Genomic DNA, 22,164 nt, shown 5'->3' with positions numbered 1-22,164 from the left:
GCCGATCTGGCATGAAGTGAGTGATGTGACACTGAATAAAGAACCAGCTCATTTGACACTCATTTAATGCATGTTCTGACGTCGGTGAAAAAAATTAAATATATATGTCTCGATTAAAGCATTCTTTGGCATTAGGGGCTGTTCACACAGAACATGTTTTTTCTTTTCACTCTGCTACTTTTCCATTGTTTTTCAGTGTGAACGCACCAGCCGTGTTTAACTGTTGCGCATAGCGTTCTCAAAACGCAACACTCAAGTTAAAATAAGTTAAACTAAAACGCGCCTCGAGACCTTGCGTTTTCCCCCGTTCCACTGCCCGCGTTTGGCGTCTTGCGTTTTCCCCCGTTCCACTGCCCGCGTTTGGCGTCTTGCGTTTTCGCTTTGAAAGATTATGCATTCTGTGTGAACCGGCACTATAACTCCTGAGTGTGTAGCTATCTTAAGGTAAGATGCAGATTTTTGTGCCGTTTTAAAAATGTATCATGGGTTCTGAGCTTTCTCACATAACTCTGTCCCTTTAAATGCAAATGAGCTGCTGCTGCCGGAACAGAGGGCGGAGCTTCAAGAGCGTTTGTCCTTCTACCTCACACAGACATGCACTAATATATTTCAAAAACTTTTAGCCTTTTATGTTCAAACCGGAGTCACACAATGATGGAGAGACTCAAGAAGAAGTGACATTTCTGAATGGTTAGTTGATGAATTTATGTAGCTGATGCATAGTTATCTTCAAGTCATTGATTAGCATATTCTGTCATGATAATCTATAAATCGCGTTCCCGGGGGCGGGGTTTATGCAAATTCTAGGGTTGGTGATGTCACTCACCCGGGAGGAAGCTTCTGTAGTTCCTACCAGCCTTTGTTGTAGTCCTTAAAAAGTGATTTCTGTAAAAGCAAATATCTTCCTTTGCTTTGAACTTTGAGCGTCGTAACTTTGCAGATGTTGTTAATGCTATGATAATATGTTTGTTTGTTTGTAACTAAAGTTAAACAAGTGAAATCATAATCAACCACCCCTTTAAAAAGAAACTCATACAGCAACAATTTGAGGGTGAGTAAATAATGACAGCTCTTTAAGTGAACTGTCCCTTTAACTAAAACAGTGAAACAAGTGGCAACAAATGAATCAATGAAATGCAAACTTTTAAATATAGCGCTTTGTTTTATATATACATATATTCATGAAGATGGCTAAAAAAACACAACTTTCTTCAAAAGGAACTATTCTGCTCACTCATATTCCTAGTTAAATAGTATTTATGAGACAAAATGACCATAACAATAAATAAATTCATCATGTGTTTTCTTTTTTTTTCACATACCAGTTGTACAAACAATAAATTATAAAATCAGTGCTGTGTATTTTCAGTGAAACGGCCATTTCCCATTGAGGCGGTAGAACAGTACTGCATACAAATGGAGAAAAGAGATGAAATCTTGAAAACACACTGAATCACATGAGATTATTCACCTTGATCGACTTAAGCAGGTTTAAAGTCAACGTGCATTCGCACTTCTGGATACTTTCCAAGGATATTCACTGAGAAAAAGCAATAATCGGAAAGATTATTATGACAATTTTGAATAACGTCCCTGATGAATCGTTCAATATAAGAGAACATGGGAACATGACCTGAAGTTGCTGTTGATTTCTTGTTGACTTTCTACTGGTCATAATAACACATATAAATCATACGTGTGATACTGAATGCTTTGGACACACATCACATATCTGCGTTAATTTGCATATGTAAATAACACTGAGATATCAGCATGAAAACATTGTTAATTCAGCTTCAGTGTTTCAAGGTTGAACTGAGGCGTAAAAGGATTTAAAGCAATGTTCTGCTCTCATCTTCAGTTTCAAAGACTGTGTTTACAGTAACACACTTACAATGGAAGTCTATGGGGCAAGACGTATACACACTAAAATACAAACTTAAACATAAAGCATGTTAAACATTTCTCCTGGTCTGTGCAAAGTTATATAATTCAACTCCTGAAATATATTTCAACTTAACCCTTTAAGGTCCGCACCAAGAAAAAAGTGATGGAAACTATTTTTGTTTGCATTTCTTATCTCCTTATGTCGCTAGTAACCAGACTCAATGTATTTTTTTTTCAACACATCCCATAATTTTTTAAAATATCGGCCTCTACCAAATGGTTGAGATGTCACTTAATGGTAAAAAAAAATGGTACCGCAATTCATACACATATTGCCATACTTTTTCATTGCCCAGCATAATTTATGATCAAAACCTTTTCTAATCTTGACACACACATTGTCAGAAAGGTCTGAGTCTCAAGGTTCCATATTTTGTGACAGAAGTGATATTTGGACAGAAATATATTAAGTTGTTACAGCAGAATGCATACAATTAAATTCAATGGAATTTATGTCATCTTTGGTATTACGCCTAAACCAAATCTCATGGGAACTTCAATTTTTGTGATATCAACTTCAAATTTGGAACACAACTTGGTTAGATATAAGGCTTTGATTTTATAGTAAAAAATATTTTGTAAAATATATATTTCATATAAAAGAAAAAATATTAAGTACAGTATATTTGATTTAATGTAAATTTAAAACTTCCATAACCTTTTCATACTTTAATATTTTGAAGTGCTTTTACTTCAGCAATACTCTGCTGAGTGTTTTCTTTAAAACAAGACCAAACGTAGGTATTTATTCCAAAGCATTCTTGAATTACAACCAAGTTTTAATAGTGCATTGTAATGTCCATTTAAAAAAGGGGGGTGACAGTTTACCATTATGTGCCAAATCAACCGTTTTGTTGAGCATGTTTTTGAAAAATTATTAAAAACATACTTAAGTTTTTTCATGGAACCAAGTAACATAATTTTGTAAAGTTAGGGCTCTTATAGTGTAATATGTAAAAAAAAATGCTTAGCTTGCAAAATTTCACCAAAAACAGTTCACATGGCTGGGGTGATTTATTTGTTTCTGCCATCCATGTTAGAAGTAGAGTTGTGACAAGTGCTGTTGATTGACACTGTGACATCTAGTGGATTTTTTTTGGCATAACATACCTCAACCAGATGGTAGAGATGGCTCAATCAGTTTGAGTTTAGTTAGGTACTCCTCTCAATAAAATATAGTGACTCAAAATGTGCTCAACCATTTGGTTGAGAAGTCAGTTAAAGGGTTAAAGTTCATCAACCAAGAACAGAAGCATTAGTGGCCATTCACACAAAAAAGGGGTTTTACATTTAAAAACGCAAGATACACACGTTTACATGGAAAGCAATCAGTGAGGTGGAATGAAAAACAGGCCTGTTATAGTTCAAATAACACATTTCTCTACATAGCAATTAGTTTACAGGCTTTTTTCTGCGTTGACCCGGTGTAATGTCCTGTACCATAGACGTCCATTCAAAGTGTTTTACTTCTGTTGTAGAATATGAAACGTCCTGGTTGCGTATGCAACCCACCGTTCCCTGAAGGAGGGAACGGAGGACGTAGTCGACGCGACTGAAATGGGATCACGCTAGGGAGCCTATCATCTTCGAGTACTATTGAACGAGCCAATGTAATTGGCGTGCGTGATTCGCATCACACACTCCGCCCCCGCGGCGCGGGTATAAATACGGAAGTGGGTGCACGCACTAGTTGCTTTTCGCTGAGGAGCCGAGAGTAACCCGGGGTCAGCGGTGGTCCAGCGGTAGTGGCAAGGGGACTACGTCCTCCGTTCCCTCCTTCAGGGAACGGTGGGTTGCATACGCAACCAGGACGTTCCCTTTCAGTCGATAACGTCGGACGTAGTCGACGCGACTGAAATGGGATCAACCATTGAACACGCCACTAACGCTGCCACCTTCCAGTGCCTAAACCAAAGCCTCCTGATGCCCCCGCAAACTTAAGGCGGGGAAGGACAGGGCTTAGGCCAGGGAAGTCACTGCTGTTCCTACAGGACCACTGGGAAAGCGTTCCCCGTACGTTGGAAGGAAGGGACGCTGCGGAAGCCACATCCAACCCGAGGGAGGAAATGTGGAGAATACCCATATGAACTGGGCGGAAACCGGGCAGTCTAACATATGGAATGTCACTGGGGTGGCTCCAGCCTAAGACGGGGGGAGACACACCGGACAGTGACGGCAGAGAGACTCTGCCGAGGGAAGACACGGGCTCACCGCAGGGAGCCGTATCGTGGAAGAATACACATATGGGGTCACCGAAGGGACCGCAACATATGGACCCAGCCTAACACAGGTTCCACACTGCTTACGAGTGGTAGGCCTAACACCAGACGTTCCGCACGTCCGACGTCGGAGGGGTGTGGAGGAACTCAACAGGGTTCAATTTTAAGGGAACTCAACTGGAGTAGAAAGGCGCACGTATCCAGTCCATAGGAGGGGAATGGCGCAGCAAGCCGACACTTGAACCGGGCTCACGGTGAAACTGGCTTCATGAGAAGGGAGCCCACGGGAAGCAGCGGTTCAACTAGGTGTCGTCCAGCCCCCAACTCTAGAATCTGTTTAGCAAAGTATATCGTCAACGCCCAGGCGGAGCACTTTACACTCATCATAGAGGAGCTCAACACCTAAGTGGACATGTTGCATCTCGGATCTTTGCCGAAATGAAGGCAAGCACTAAGTGCAACTTTGCATGGAAACAGCCTTCCCTCTCTGCTGAATTCCACAGATATTTGAAGAGCTGGTCTGAGGTCTATGACTTGCATTCTGTACACATCCAAGCGAATCGGACAGAGAAGCCAGGGCTGGATCTGCCTCCTCCAGGGCAGCGCTTGCAGGCTCACCACCTGCTCCTATTACGGGAGAGGTAGGAACCTTGGGCACAATCCGAGCCGGGATCTCAGCTTGTGAGAGTTAGCCGGCCCAGACTCCAGGCACAGTACGTTGACCGAAAGCGAGCAAGTCCCTACCCTCTAGTAGAGACCCCGCGAGCAGGAGAACTGATATAACAGAATTTTTAACTCACTACCTGCAGTGGCTCAGGGGCGGTCTCTGCAGTGCAGTCGCACCAGGGACAAGGCCCAAGAGGATAAAGAGGGACACAAGGATTTACAAGACCTTGCTCCTCAGGAACCTGACGATCAGAACGTGCTTCTGCATACTTCTGCAACACGATGAGCGTCGTTTAAACACCGAGGCAACATCATTTTGAGGGTGATTTAGGAAAACAGCCTACTGCAACCCATTTTGCAGGAAAGAGAGCACTGAAGTGATCGAAAGCTTTCAGGATCTCCTCAGGGGAGAAGACGCACTCAACGACTAGGTTCCACTTCTAAAGGCGTAAGCACGCTACCCAATTCTAGGGGGTGCTCGCAGAAGTGATGGTAACTAACACATGTTCTTGTGATAGCCACCTGAACCTCCGCGTTCGGATGTAAGACCGCCCGGAATCTCCGGGGGAAGAACGCGTGTGCCATCGTGCCCCGTCCCCGAATCCAGGGGAAGTCAGGAAGGCTGTTGAAGGGAACCAGGTCTAGTTGGGCCAATGAGGGGCAACTATGAAGACCTGTTCCTCTCCTGACATGGCACGTAGGTGCAAGTGACGGGCGCAAAAGACAGGAGCATTGCTCAACACAACATGTGAAGATCACTGGGCTTCAGGAGCATTTTCTGCTCAGCACTTGAGTGTGACAAGTTCACTGAGCTTCAGGAGCATTCCTGCTCAACACCTGAGTGTGATAAACTCACCGAGCTTCAGGAGCATTTCTGCTCAACACTTGAGTACGAAGAACCTCACTGAGCGACAGGAGCATTTCTGCTCAGCACTTGAGTGTGACAAGTTCACTGAGCTTCAGGAGCATTACTGCTCAACACCTGAGTGTGATAAACTCACTGAGCTTCAGGAGCATTTCTGCTCAACACTTGAGTGCGAGGAACTTCACTGAGCACCAGGAGCATTTCTGCTCAGCACTGCGTGTGATGAATTCACTGAGCTACCTGTGATGGACTCACTGAGCTACAGGAGCATTGCTGCTCAACACCAGAGTGCGATGAACTTCACTGAGTTTCAGGAGCAAATCTGCTCAACATGAAGAGTGATGATTTCACCTACTTGCAGGCGCAAGGCGACCATGAGTCGCAGTCACTTTTAGAAGGCTCACTGGGGTTAAACGCATTTCTGCGGGCCCCTGGGGCCGCTGAGTCCCAGTGTTTGTCCAAGGGTAGTCCGCTCGGTTTACCCAAACACTGGCGGAAAAATAAAACCGGGGGGGCAACTGAGCGGCCCCGGAATGGTCATGACCCAGCCGGACCCAGGGGATGGAGTCTCCACTTGCCCTGGCTATAACTGTCGTGAGGCTCGATGGCGGCACGATTGAGTAAGCGGGAGGAGTGGAATAAGGCGCCCTCAGAAGCGTCTGACTCCAAGGAGGAGGTGACGGGTGAGTTTGTGACATGCAAGGGAAGCTTGCGCAACGGTCGCAATGTCTAACAACTCGAGGCACGAATGCCCGTGTAGTCGGGGGTCGCCCAGGCCCCCGTTAAAACACGCCCTTTGTACATGGCCGCTCTGTTGAAGAGGGTTTGGCAGCAGACCGGGATGAACTATAGTCACACAGGGTGAGCTGCTCTGCCACGGTCACCTCGGGACTCGATCGTGAAGCTAGCGCTGAAGCGGTCACATATGGAGGGAGCCAAAGGCTGCGACTACCATATACCCCAGGAGCCTCTGAAAGTTCTTTCAGTGGGACCCTTTCTCACTTCAACACCAGCTGAACACATTCTCATTGGAGAGACATGTTGGACCGAGTACCTCTCCAAAACTAGAAAAGAGATACTCAGCCCGTGGGCGAGATTACTCTCTTCCAGTTGACCTGAAGACCCAACGGGCTCTGGAGCACTCGAGGGGAAGGACACTGTACTGATACTCCACCCTTAGACGCAACACACAGGATGGCCTGCGGTGCGGGAGGTAGAGATCTGAAGCACATGTCTTTCAGGTCAAAGCTGCAGACCAATCTTGGGCCAAGATGGTCACGACCCACCACCTAGTAGCACGAAGAACGAGTTTACAACTGGCCTTCGTACCGGCTGGAGGAGCGGCTATATCAAATCCTTCGCCAGCAGGATAAGATAAGCACGCACAAGTCAGGAGCACTGCTCAACACTCGGTGTGATGAATATCACTGAATTTTCAGGAGCACGTCTGCTCAACACCTAATGTGATGACTATCACTGACTTGAGCGGGGTAGCCGAGCCTGAGGTGGGGCAGCAAAGTAGAGAGAGTGGTGTTAGTGTGCTGTGCAACACTTACCTGTCTCCACAAGCGGCAGGGGGCGCGTGAGAAGGCGGATGACCGGGTCCTCGAACGCACCAAGCTGCCTGCTGGTGACCAAGGGGGAGCTGAGGGGTGTAAGGCTATACAGGGTCACACCCGCCAGACTGGCCCTCTTGGGACCCAGGAACAGATGAAATTGCTCTCTCTTTGAAGTGTGGGTACCGCTTGCTCCGCTTTTTTTTTTTTTTTTTTTTTAGGGAGCCAGCGGCGGAACAGACACACACACAAACAAAGGCTCCACCCGGCCCTCACCCGGGGGGAGGGAGTGATCGTGCCACTCCAAGAGCATCTCATCCATTCCTGGGCGGCCCGCTCCGGAATGCTTTCGCTGTCGCTTGCCACCTGGCTTGGCAGCGCCTGGAGCGGGCTGGGCGTCTCTACTGCGGCCGGCTCCCTGCTGAGGCCTGGGTGGAGGCTGCTGCGGAGGGCCAGCAGGAGCGGCAGCCGGAGAACGCCCACGGCGACGAGCAGGCGGAGGAGCTGCCACCGGCGGCGGGTGGAGGCAGCAGCTGGCCACCGGGGCAGGATGTGCCGGATGACCTCCGTCTGCGCTTGAGCGGCAGAGAACTGTTTGATGCAGTTCTCCACCGCGTCGCCGACCAGCCCAACCTGGGAAATTGGGGAGACCAGGAACCGAACCTTGTCCGCATCCGCCATACCAACCAGGCTGAGCCAACGAAGGCGCTACTGGACCACCAAGGTGGACATCGCCAGACCGATCACGCACGCTACGACACCCGTACCCCGGAGGGTGAGGTCGGATGCAGTGCGGTGCTCACCTATGAGCGCACGGTCTGGATTACCCTCGTGCATGCCATGGGTGCCCTAGCCTGCAGCAACGCCATGGCACGCAAGAGGAAGGGGCTTGCCCACAGGCTTTGTAAGCTCTGCCCGTCGGAACGGACGAAACTCACAGGCCTTAGGGGGGAGACGAGGATCCCCCCAAAAGGCAGCGGCCGCCGGACACAGGTGCACCTGTGTCGACAGACCGCTCCAATGGAGGGACACCTCGCAACCCTTCACCGTTCCTCCATCAAGGGTAATGAGGGGGAAAAGCTATTCAGGCAGTTTCTGGCAGAGAAAGATGCTGTTCACCACCTGATAAGCTCTCCATGCATTTCGGGAAAGAAAGGCACTGGGGCGGCGAGCTGAGAACCAGCGCGGCCCGCCCCAAGATACCAAACTCCAGATTCCAACCGAGACTGAACGGGACACGGTGGAGGTTCCACTCGAGCCCGGCAGCCTCGGCGGCCCGTTTCAGCATAGCTGATAATTCTGGATCCGGCTCGGGCAACATTGAACTCCCGGAGGGAGACAATGCAGCCGAGTCATCATCTCCAGAAGTCAGCTCACCCTCTGATGCTGCAATCGGCGTCCTGTCCTCCAGGGGAGCCCCGAGTGAAACCGCTGGCCCACCCATTACAGATGGACCAGCAGAAAACACAGGAGGCTCCAGTGGTTGCAGTGGAAGGGAGGAGTGAGGAGCCCACAGGGAATGGTTACCGGGCGGGACATCCAACACTATCCTCCGGTCACCCATCCCACACAGCACCCGAGGGTGGGGCATGGTAATGGGGACTCGCTCTCCGCGAACGAAGGCGAGTCTCGCCCTCAACACTGCGACAGTCATGTTCCCACAGTGAAAACATGAGCTGTCCACAAAAGCTGTCTCAGCGTGCTGTAAGCCAAACACGTGACACAACAGTTGTGACCATCAGAGAGAGACAGGGAACGACCGCACCCAGAAACGCACGGGCGGAATGACATCTTGAAAAAGACGCAAACGCACCCGTGTTGCTCTTTCAGAAAATAGGACCGTCACCAGTGCCGGAGCACACAGGGAAATGACCGCGGCAACACTGAACAGAGAACTGAAACAGTGAAGCACTCACTTTTCCGCCCTCTAACCAGCCATCAACACACACACAAACATTTAGAAATTTGTTGCTGTTAAAACAGCAGTTGAGAGCTCAAAGCTCGCGATCACCGCTGCACTCGCGCTGTAGAACACCAGCACTGGGAGAGTCTTCCTGAAGAACACCGACACACTCGCTCGTTGTAGACAACAGCACTCTCAGAGACATCAAACGATCGGCTCCGAAGCGAAAGGCAACTAGTGCGTGCACCCACTTCCGTATTTATACCCGCGCCGCGGGGGCGGAGTGTGTGATGCGAATCACGCACGCCAATTACATTGGCTCGTTCAATAGTACTCGAAGATGATAGGCTCCCTAGCGTGATCCCATTTCAGTCGCGTCGACTACGTCCGACGTTATCGACTGAAAGGGAACCATATTTACTGTGATTATCATGTGGTAACACTTTACAATAAGGTTATATTTAGTTAACTGCATTAGTTTGAATAAAGCAGTGTTTCCATCTCAAGTGTTCAAGTGAACAAAATCGTCACTTCCTGGTGCAGAATATCAGTAATAAAACTGTAAGTTTCTGCAATCTTTCTCTTTTCCCTCCATCATAAACGAGTGTGTGTCGAGCGTCAGACGAAACACAATAAACGCTGTCATGTTCTCTAGCGTTCGGATGCTGGTGTTCGGGAACACACTCGTGTGTGTGAAACGCTTCTGGAGGGAATTAGACCAAATCATTCTGATCACACACTTCGACTTTCAGAAACACCAGACCAACATTAGAGACGCTGCGACGCCATTGGTCCGCTGGTTACTCCAGTTATCCAATCACAGCTGACGCTGAGGCAGTCACATGAGTTCTTTACTGCATACATTTGTGCATTTTTAGAATTTATGCACATCTTGCCGTTTCCATTCAGCTTCGTTTTTTTTTTTTTTTTTGCGTATCCCACAATGTGCATAATAGGTGTATGGAAACAAAGCTAGTGTTAATTTCAAGCTTTACTAATGCATTTTTAAAATTAAAAATCGTATTTGTTAATGCACTGTGAACTAACATGAACATTGCACATTTGTATTTTCAGTAACTAACATTGACAAAGATTATTAAATGCTGTAAAGAATGCATTGTTCACTGATAGTTAATGTTAACAAATGCGGCCTTATTGTAAAGTGTTGCCAACTTATTTTGAACCCAGACCATCCTCTGAACAACACAGACGTGTAAACAGCGTTATTGCGAGTATCGAGGGCACACAGTGTCACACACACCTCGAGTCCTGAAATGAGAAAATGACGCACACACATTTAAATCACAGAGCCCTGTTTCCTCTTTCCATTACAAAGAAGGGAAGCTCAGTTCAATGGGGGAGTTTAAGACTCAAACATCAGCTCAAACCCTGGAAATCAGCTCAATCTGAGTCTTCATTAAAAACCCTTCTGAGATTGACCGTTCCCGTCCTGACCCTGGGGTTTTCTAGACCCTTAAAGCGACGTTCACACTGACAGTGATTTGCAAAGCTACTTTAGACAGTCATTTTCAGTGAGAGTTTCAATCTGAGGCAACCAAGTTTAACTCAGATCAGCTTCATGCAAATGAGCTGTGATGTCATACGGCGTCTACCAATGGGAGTGCAGACTGACACAGTCGAGCAGGGCTGCACGATAATATCATATCACCATTATTTCGCTCAAAAATCATAATCGAGACTTGAATCACGACTGTTCTTAATTGCAAAATTTCATCAGAATAAGCAGCTTTGGATAAATGCGTAATTGTAAATGTATTGCACGTTCATGCAAGCACTAAATAATCATACGCAGGGTTTTTTTACATTACGAAAACTGTTGAACCTTGAAAAAGCATCTCTGAAAAGCCAAAACAGTGAAATTCCTAAAATTAATTCCATTAATTAAAAATTATGTTACGGTTATTTATTAAAACAACAACAAAAAGATGTTGTATTGTCGCACAAAGGTTGCACATTTATTCAGCAACCACAAGATTCATGTTTGGATTTCTAATATCGTAGACAATTATACATAATTAATCAAAAGTAGCAGAAATCATGTTTACGATTAATCGTGCAATCCTGTGGTCGATTCAAAATGACGGTTACACTGTTTGGTAAAAATGTTTCGTTTAGTGTCCTTGTTACACATGTTACCTGTAATTACTGTAGTAATAACTATAAATTGTGTATAATTACATGCAATAACCAGACCCTAATCCTATAGCAAGTACATGGAGTTAATTATTAATACTCAGTATTTAAATGCATAATTACACTGTAACACGGACACCTTAAAATAAAGTGTAACCCAGTGTTTTAAGGTGATGTCGTTACAGCACACAAATAAGTACTGAATAATATTACTTAATATATGGTTAAGGTTTGGTTTAGGGTTAGTTGCTTATAATTATGCATAATTTATAGTTATTAATATAGTAAGTACATGTAACTAAGTCCCCTTAACATAAAGTGCTACCAAAATCAATATCAACATCAAACACTTTACAATAAGGTTCCATTAGTTAACATGAATGTAAAATACTTCCTAAGCTTAATGTTATTCATAAAATCAAAAGTTGCATCTGAACTAACATGAACTAACAATTAACAGTTGTATTTTTATTAAAAACGTTAAAAAGATGGGTTACACTTTATTTTATGGTGTCATTGTTACAGTGTAATTATATAATTAAGTACTGAGTAACATTAAGCAACTACATGTACTTACTATAGGGTTAGGGTAGGATTAGGATTTGGTTGAGGGGTAGTTGCATGTAATTATGCATAATTTACTGTTATTACTATGGTAATTACATGTAACATATGTTACAAGAACACTGAAAAATAAAGTGTTACCATAGTATTGCTCATTGTTAGTTAATGCATTAGCTAAAGTTAACTAATGGACTTTATTGTAAAGTGTTACTCATTGAACACTACAGCAACGGTTAAACGACTGCCAGTGTGAAGTCGAGGGGCGTGTCATAGGGATCAGGGGCGTGGCTTTGTCAAGGGGGCGTGGCCACACATTGCCACATTCGAGGCTAGAGCCAAAGCTCCTTGTCCGAGTCACAAAATTGCAGAATCCACAGTGATTGTGTTTCGAGCACGAGTTATACGAACGCACAGCGTGTCCGTGAGTGTTTGTAATCCTCAGCACTTTTTAATCAGGCAGTGTTTGAAGGCCGACGGCCGGGCGCTGAGCGCGCAGCTCTTCACAAGCTTCCCGTGAGGGTCTTTACACTGAACCGTGCGACTTTGCCAACCCGTATCGCAAGTTCTGGAGCACGTCATCCACGGTCCCGTGACCCACCGCGGCCCCGTCGGATTCTCAGTCGGAAACTCGGTCGTAAACGTCATCAAATCCGCGGAAGACAGAGCGGCGGCGGTGGGCGAAGCCACGTTGGAAATCCGAGGCGGAAGCGGCGTTTTCCGAGGCATGAAGAAGCTATAGCGGATGTCTAGCGGTTTCTTAGCATCCGTGGCCAGGATCTGCACCAGGAGGCTCTCCTGAAGGGCCCCGGGGCCCATGCTGTGAAGGGCCTCGTCCCGCTGACTCCAGCCGGTGTAGTTGAGCACCGAGCCGTTTAGGGGGACGATGGTCTCGGACGTGGAGATCATGAACTTGCCGTTCAGAAGGTATTCTCCACCGGGACGCCGGAGCGAGAGGTACGCCGTGTAGCGCGACTGGCCCTTCGCTTTGTACTGGCGGACCTTGAGGTGCGTCGACCCCTCGGGGACCTTCACCACATCCGTGTAGCCCTTACTGGAGGACAGAGAGGATGATAAAATCATGTGTTTCACAGTGCAAATATCTAAACATTCTTGACTAGGGTGACCATCATCAAACAAACCACATGTGGGACGATTATAAGTTTGTGTGGGACATGTTACCAACACTAAAACAAAACCTGAAACTGTTATATAATGTCTATCTAACTTAATAAAAACATTTGTATTCTGCTTTTCAGCTGATAAAAATACTTTGTTTTTTAGTCCCTTCCAGAAAACAGCATTACATCACAATGTAACATAACATGTCTTTATTTATCTCTGAGCCCAAAGGCATCATGCAGATCACTATTTCTGAAACAGTTCTGACCAAGTCCAACTAAAATCCAACAAAATAAATAATGAACAAATAAAACATAAACCAACATAAAATTAGATCATTGAAAGTCTTAAGAAAATATTGAACCAAAAACGTTCATATTTTTAGAAAGGATGTGAATTAAAACAACCACAGCAGCAACAAGTTGAAAAATTCTGTTAAATTTTAATTTTAATTTACCGAATTATCCATTTGTTTTCTTACAGAAACACGGAACGAATCACCGCTCCACATTTTGATTGACAGCGTCACAACCCACTAGTGTCCGTGTTTACTCCTGTGCTTTCAACCATTGGACAGGATTTATAAGCGGCTGTTGTGGCGAAGCGCTGTTAAATACAGGTGAAATCTACGCCGCAAAAACTATAAATAAAATGCTTTCTTAAAAATGCGAAAGAACGCATGTCCGTTTTCTTAATATGATCATTAAAAACCAACAGACTGATGAAAATGCGGGACATTTTGTCAATAAGTGACATGCGGGACAAGCGGTGAAAATGCAGTGCGGGACAAAACAAAGCGGGACGGGTGTCACACTACTCTAAACCCTCATCCTTCCATAAAAATGATGTGTTCATTGTGTTCACAGGACTTTTGTCACACTTGAACCACAAAATTTAATGGATTCGAGGAGTTTTGTGGTTGAAATTTAAAAAAGGAATAAATCCTTCCCTCGCGGGTCAATTAAAAACCCTAAAAATGGTCAAAATTTAAACTAAAAATGCTAAAACTTTACCAAAAATGTATTTTATAATGTCTACATTTGTGTATCTGAATGCATACTGAAGTTAACTGACTTTAGGACCCAGCGGAACAGCTTGTTTGCTCCATATAGAGCTATAAATTAAAAAAAAAAATTTTTTTAATAATTTGCAATGTGATGTTTAATAATAAACATGTTTTACATTTTGCATAAGTCAAACAAATAGGATCAACAACATTCCAATCAATCAATCAATCAATCAATCAATCAATCAATCAATCAATCAATCAATCAATCAATCAATCAATCAATCAACCAATCAATCAATCAATCAACCAATCAACCAATCAATCAATCAATCAATGTCTTCTGGTTTAAAGGTAAGAGTTATGAAGTTGCTTTTTCTAATTACTTTATATAACACATTTTTCTTAATTTTGCACCTTTGTCTGTGTTGTTTTGTTTCTGTAACACGTTTAAATCTCAGTGTTTCATTAAGATTCCTCAGGATTATGAAAATGAGTCAGCAGTCTTCACCCAGTACGACCCAGAAATGTTTGAGTTCGGTTTGAGATCTGAAACTCTAGAGATTAATGGCGTATTTTTCTCAGGAGAAACAGAAGAGAAGCAGCAAAACTCTTCCTTTGCTCTCCACTGAAATGCAGAAGAGATAATTGAGCTGTATTGAGGTTTGATTTGTGATTTTTCTCTTCTTTCATGTCGATATTAATGTTGAAATTAATGTTTCCCAGAGAAAACAAAGGAATATTTCCTACTTCTGTAAATCCCATTAAGCATGTCTCAAGCGCTGAAAGAGAATCCGTCAGATTTCCAGATGCGAGACTAGATCTAGATGAGCATCGGTGTGTGTTTGTATCTACATCAGCATATTTAGGGGACAATACACTCAGAAAAAAAGGTACAAAAGCTGTCACTGTGACAGTACCCTTCAAAAGGGTTCTAAGATGTACCATTTAGGTACTAATATGTACACTTTTGGTACTAATATGTACCTTTGAGGGACTAATGTGCACTCTTTAGGTACAAACGTGCACAGTGCAAAAAATGCTTTTCTAACTTAGCATTTTTGTCTTGTTTCCAGTCAAAATATCTAAAAATTGTCAAATCAAGATGGATTTACTAGATGAGTAAAATGACATAAGATATTATGTCCTGTTTTCCGGGGGAATTAATCAAAATTAAGTGAGTTAATGTTTGAGTTAATTAAGTGATTAATTAAAAAAAGGAAAATCATCTGCCAATGGGGTCAGAAAAATCATGTTAATTCAAACAGAAACAAGATTATTTTTCTGACCCCATTGGCTTGTTTTAAGCAAAAACTCACTTAATTTTAATGTGTTTCCCCAGAAAACAAGACTTAATATCTTATGTCATTTTTCTACTTTAGTAAATGTATCTTGATTTAAGAGATGTTTAATATTTCGACTAGAAACAAGAGAAAAATACTTAGTTAGAAAAGCATTTTTTGCAGTGGTACCACCACAGTTACAGCTTTTGTACCTTTTTTTTGAGTGTAGAAAACAGTAGAAGTGTATTGTCCTCATTTAGATAGCGGCGTGAATGTGTGTGTTTCCTGACCTCTTCTTGGTGAAATTTCCCGCCACTTTGATGCAGCCGTTCCCGTCGCCGCCACACACACCACACTTGTCGAACTGAAGTTTGGAGCCGATGATCCCGTCGCAGCCGGTGCGTACACACTTTCCTCTCACACACACCGAACTGCTGTACGGCCGGCACTCCGTCCCGTCAACCACCTGCAGGAAACAGCAACACTCACTGTGATGATCAAATCTCACAGAAATATATCACTCGCAGAAACTACCAAAAGTACTACGGTAATACCATGCTTTTTGGGCGTGATATTATGGTAACAGGGAACAGGGTTATCTAATGTGTGTGTGTGTGTGTGTGTGTTCAGTGGTTATCTGATGTGTGTGTGTGTGTGTGTGTGTGTGTGTGTGTGTTCAGTGGTTATCTGATGTGTGTGTGTGTGTTCAGTGGTTATCTGATGTGTGTGTGTGTGTGTGTTCAGTGGTTATCTGATGTGTGTGTGTGTGTTCAGTGGTTATCTGATGTGTGTGTGTGTTCAGTGGTTATCTGATGTGTGTGTGTGTGTGTGTGTGTTCAGTGGTTATCTGATGTGTGTGTGTGTGTGTGTTCAGTGGTTATCTGATGTGTGTGTGTGTGTGTGTTCAGTGGTTATCTGATGTGTGTGTGTGTGTGTGTTCAGTGGTTATCTGATGTGTGTGTGTTCAGTGGTTATCTGATATGTGTGTGTGTGTGTGTGTGTGTTCAGTGGTTATCTGATGTGTGTGTGTGTGTGTGTGTGTGTTCAGTGGTTATCTGATGTGTGTGTTCAGTAGTTATCTGATGTGTGTGTGTGTGTGTGTGTGTGTGTGTTCAGTGGTTATCTGATGTGTGTGTGTTCAGTGGTTATATGATGTGTGTGTGTGTGAGTGAGTGTGTGTTCAGTGGTTACTGATGTGTGTGTGTGTGTGTTCAGTGGTTATATGATATGTGTGTGTGTGTGTGTGTTCAGTGGTTATATGATATGTGTGTGTGTGTGTGTGTTCAGTGGTTATCTGAAGTGTGTGTGCTCACCCTCTGTGCGAACACCACGTAGTATCCCGTTCCTTTGGCCCGGCATGTGAGTTTGCACGTGTCTTTGGGAAGAACGCCGGCAAACTTCGGCACCCACTCCACGAAGGTCTTCACTCCTTTAGGGTCGGCCTGAGGGCCGTTACGCTGCTCACACTGCTCCTGTCTGAAGCTCTTACCTGACACACACACACACACATACACACCGTTTCAAACTCTCACTATCTAGAGCCTCACACTGAAGCTGAAACACACACACACACACACACGGTTTCGCAGTGCATGACACGACAATCACGTTAAAAGAAGTTCAGCTGTTTTTATTTTTTTTTATTCCACTGCTTTTGCAAAAACGTGAAACACTAAATGACGCATGTATGAGGATCCACATGGGAATTAAAACACTTATATATATATACATGTATATATATATATATATATATATATATATATTTTTTTTTTAAAATTTATTTATTTATTTAAATGTTTTAAATGAACAAAATTTTAATAGTTTCTTATTAACAATTAAAACTGTATTATTTAATATATAACGATAACTATTTATTATATAATGATTATTATTTATTAAGTTCATCTTTATTTAAGTGCCATGACTGTCATTAATATTATTCTATGTGTAATTTTAATGAGCTCAAATTAATTCAAGGAATATAAAGGATATACTCTTTTATTAAATTATTTTTTTATAATAATTTTAATTTAAAAAAAAAACAAGTAACAAATGTTTAATTATCAACAACAATATGAAAATTATGTTTTATAAGTTTATTTTTTGTTTTTTTGTTATCATTACTATTTTTGTTTTTATTTTTGTATTTGTAATTATTAAGTTAATTTTATTAAAGTGCAATGACCATAATTAATATAGAGTTTGAGTTAAAAAGCTTATCTTTTAAAAATTCATGTCAGACCACAGGACATTTAAAATGTACTAGTGATTAAATTGCTGAACAGATTCAGTGATGATTTACAGCATATATGCATTTTACATTCATACAATTACTTAAAATCTCGATGATTAATTAATTAAATTAAAATTAAATTAAATTAATTAAAAAACATCAACTACCTATTTATTATAATTTTTTCTTGACTTCATATTGTATAAAGCGAATTACTATGCATTCTGCTTTGATATCTTTATCTGTAAGTCATCTTTTTATAAATGTACATTTACATTTAATCATTTCGCAGACGCTTTTATCCAAAACGACTTACAAATGAGGAGAACGAGAGACACTATACAAGTACACAAACAGTACACAAGTCCTGTAACAAGTCTCAGTTAGTCTAGCACAGTTCACATAGCAAGTTTTTTTTAAATCAGAAAAACAAAACTAATAGAATAGTATAGAATAGAATAAAAAAGGTAAGTGCTAGTATTAATTGGTCAGGTGAAATTAAATTTTCATGTGAACATGCATTATGTGTGTGTGTGTGTGTGGATCACAGTGTGTGTAAAATCACGATACTTTTTTACAGTACCGTTTATTTTACCGTAAATTTACTGTAATTTGTTTAACAGTGTGTGTGCGGATGAGTGTGTGTATCTGAGGACACTCACCGGCTGAAGGGACCAGTGTGTGTGCGGATGAGTGTGTGTATCTGAGGACACTCACCGGCTGAAGGGACCAGTGTGTGTGTGGATGAGTGTGTGTATCTGAGGACACTCACCGGCTGAAGGGACCAGTGTGTGTGTGGATGAGTGTGTGTATCTGAGGACACTCACCGGCTGAAGGGACCAGTGTGTGTGGATGAGTGTGTGTATCTGAGGACACTCACCGGCTGAAGGGACCAGTGTGTGTGTGGATGAGTGTGTGTATCTGAGGACACTAACCGGCTGAAGGGACCAGTGTGTGTGTGGATGAGTGTGTGTATCTGAGGACACTCACCGGCTGAAGGGACCAGTGTGTGTGTGGATGAGTGTGTGTATCTGAGGACACTCACCAGCTGAGGGGACCAGTGTGTGTGTGGATGAGTGTGTGTATCTGAGGACACTCACCAGCTGAGGGGACCAGTGTGTGTGTGGATGAGTGTGTGTATCTGAGGACACTCACCGGCTGAAGGGACCAGTGTGTGTGTGGATGAGTGTGTGTATCTGAGGACACTCACCGGCTGAAGGGACCAGTGTGTGTGTGGATGAGTGTGTGTATCTGAGGACACTCACCAGCTGAAGGGACCAGTGTGTGTGCGGATGAGTGTGTGTATCTGAGGACACTCACCGGCTGAAGGGACCAGTGTGTGTGTGGATGAGTGTGTGTATCTGAGGACACTCACCGGCTGAAGGGACCAGTGTGTGTGTGGATGAGTGTGTGTATCTGAGGACACTCATCGGCTGAAGGGACCAGTGTGTGTGTGGATGAGTGTGTGTATCTGAGGACACTCACCGGCTGAAGGGACCAGTGTGTGTGTGGATGAGTGTGTGTATCTGAGGACACTCACCGGCTGAAGGGACCAGTGTGTGTGTGGATGAGTGTGTGTATATCTGAGGACACTCACCGGCTGAAGGGACCAGTGTGTGTGTGGATGAGTGTGTGTATCTGAGGACACTCACCGGCTGAAGGGACCAGTGTGTGTGTGGATGAGTGTGTGTATCTGAGGACACTCACCGGCTGAAGGGACCAGTGTGTGTGTGGATGAATGTGTGTATCTGAGGACACTCACCAGCTGAAGGGACCAGTGTGTGTGTGTGGATGAGTGTGTGTATCTGAGGACACTCACCGGCTGAAGGGACCAGTGTGTGTGTGGATGAATGTGTGTATCTGAGGACACTCACCGGCTGAAGGGACCAGTGTGTGTGTGGATGAGTGTGTGTATCTGAGGACACTCACCAGCTGAAGGGACCAGTGTGTGTGTGGATGAGTGTGTGTATCTGAGGACACTCACCGGCTGAAGGGACCAGTGTGTGTGTGGATGAGTGTGTGTATATCTGAGGACACTCACCGGCTGAAGGGACCAGTGTGTGTGTGGATGAGTGTGTGTATCTGAGGACACTCACCGGCTGAAGGGACCAGTGTGTGTGTGGATGAGTGTGTGTATCTGAGGACACTCACCGGCTGAAGGGACCAGTGTGTGTGTGGATGAGTGTGTGTATCTGAGAACACTCACCAGCTGAAGGGCACGGTGTGTGTGCGGATGAGTGTGTGTATCTGAGGACACTCACCGGCTGAAGGGACCAGTGTGTGTGTGGATGAGTGTGTGTATCTGAGGACACTCACCGGCTGAAGGGACCAGTGTGTGTGTGGATGAATGTGTGTATCTGAGGACACTCACCGGCTGAAGGGACCAGTGTGTGTGTGGATGAGTGTGTGTATCTGAGGACACTCACCGGCTGAAGGGACCAGTGTGTGTGTGGATGAGTGTGTGTATCTGAGGACACTCACCGGCTGAAGGGACCAGTGTGTGTGTGGATGAGTGTGTGTATCTGAGGACACTCACCGGCTGAAGGGACCAGTGTGTGTGTGGATGAGTGTGTGTATCTGAGGACACTCACCGGCTGAAGGGACCAGTGTGTGTGTGGATGAGTGTGTGTATCTGAGGACACTCACCAGCTGAAGGGCACGGTGTGTGTGTGGATGAGTGTGTGTATCTGAGGACACTCACCAGCTGAAGGGCACGGTGTGTGTGCGGATGAGTGTGTGTATCTGAGGACACTCACCGGCTGAAGGGACCAGTGTGTGTGTGGATGAGTGTGTGTATCTGAGGACACTCACCGGCTGAAGGGACCAGTGTGTGTGTGGATGAGTGTGTGTATCTGAGGACAGTCACCGGCTGAAGGGACCAGTGTGTGTGTGGATGAGTGTGTGTAGCTGAGAACACTCACCGGCTGAAGGGACCAGTGTGTGTGTGGATGAGTGTGTGTATCTGAGGACACTCACCGGCTGAAGGGACCAGTGTGTGTGTGGATGAGTGTGTGTATCTGAGGACACTCACCAGCTGAAGGGCACGGTGTGTGTGCGGATGAGTGTGTGTATCTGAGGACACTCACCGGCTGAAGGGACCAGTGTGTGTGTGGATGAGTGTGTGTATCTGAGGACACTCACCGGCTGAAGGGACCAGTGTTTGTGTGGATGAGTGTGTGTATCTGAGGACACTCACCGGCTGAAGGGACCAGTGTGTGTGTGGATGAGTGTGTGTATATCTGAGGACACTCACCGGCTGAAGGGACCAGTGTGTGTGTGGATGAGTGTGTGTATATCTGAGGACACTCACCGGCTGAAGGGACCAGTGTGTGTGTGGATTAGTGTGTGTAGCTGAGGACACTCACCAGCTGAAGGGCACGGTGTGTGTGCGGATGAGTGTGTGTATCTGAGGACACTCACCGGCTGAAGGGACCAGTGTGTGTGTGGATGAGTGTGTGTATCTGAGGACACTCACCAGCTGAAGGGACCAGTGTGTGTGCGGATGAGTGTGTGTATCTGAGGACACTCACCGGCTGAAGGGACCAGTGTGTGTGTGGATGAGTGTGTGTATATCTGAGGACACTCACCGGCTGAAGGGACCAGTGTGTGTGTGGATGAGTGTGTGTATCTGAGGACACTCACCGGCTGAAGGGACCAGTGTTTGTGTGGATGAGTGTGTGTAGCTGAGGACACTCACCGGCTGAAGGGACCAGTGTGTGTGTGGATGAGTGTGTGTATCTGAGGACACTCACCAGCTGAAGGGCACGGTGTGTGTGCGGATGAGTGTGTGTATCTGAGGACACTCACCGGCTGAAGGGCACGGTGTGTGTGTGGATGAGTGTGTGTATCTGAGGACACTCACCAGCTGAAGGGCACGGTGTGTGTGCGGATGAGTGTGTGTATCTGAGGACACTCACCGGCTGAAGGGACCAGTGTGTGTGTGGATGAGTGTGTGTATCTGAGGACACTCACCAGCTGAAGGGCACGGTGTGTGTGCGGATGAGTGTGTGTATCTGAGGACACTCACCGGCTGAAGGGACCAGTGTGTGTATGGATGAGTGTGTGTATCTGAGGACACTCACCAGCTGAAGGGCACGGTGTGTGTGTGGATGAGTGTGTGTATTTGAGGACACTCACCGGCTGAAGGGACCAGTGTGTGTGTGGATGAGTGTGTGTATCTGAGGACACTCACCGGCTGAAGGGCACGGTGTGACGCTACAGGACCTGTACACGGCTCTCTTCCCGGTGCAGTAGCGTCCGTTGTTTCGGGGAGGAGGATTGTTGCAGAGACGATTTGCAAACTGGACTCCGCCGCCACACGAGCGGGAACACGAACCCCACGGACCCCAGGAGCTCCAGCTGCCGTGGTTAGACGTCTGACACACGGACACCGAGAGAGAGAGGTAATGAGACATGAACGATGGGAGATAATCTGACATACAATGTAAAACAATCATCGTGATTTTAACGGTAAAAGACTGTAAAAATGCTACAGTGAAAAACGTCCCGGGTTACGTATGTAACCCTAGTTCCCCGAAGGGACGGACGCTGCGTGAAATCGCAGTGGGAACGCCCTCAGCGTGACGCGTCTGAAGCATGAATGAAATCAGTCAATGGAGAGAATGAGCGTACGGCGAGTGACGTCATCG

General features: G+C 45.0%; 1 protein-coding gene across 1 annotated transcript; it reads right to left on the bottom strand.

The window, feature by feature from the left end:
- Positions 1-10,070: 10,070 nt before the first annotated feature.
- On the bottom strand, positions 10,071-21,891 carry LOC143752362 (A disintegrin and metalloproteinase with thrombospondin motifs 5-like; the record flags this gene model as incomplete). The annotated part of the gene is made up of 4 exons (XM_077245519.1): positions 10,071-12,925; positions 15,573-15,748; positions 16,596-16,771; positions 21,708-21,891. Coding segments are annotated over 4 exons (1,149 nt in total), but the record flags the coding sequence as incomplete, so codon positions are not given.
- Between the last annotated feature and the right edge of the window lie 273 nt (positions 21,892-22,164).

This window comes from Siphateles boraxobius, unplaced genomic scaffold (genome assembly GCF_051911475.1).
Source record: "Siphateles boraxobius isolate OS27281-9 unplaced genomic scaffold, OSU_SipBor_1 268, whole genome shotgun sequence".
Lineage (NCBI taxonomy): Eukaryota > Metazoa > Chordata > Actinopteri > Cypriniformes > Leuciscidae > Siphateles > Siphateles boraxobius.
The sequence above is the reverse complement of the archived record's forward strand: the minus strand, read 5'-3'. Positions and strand labels throughout refer to the sequence as shown.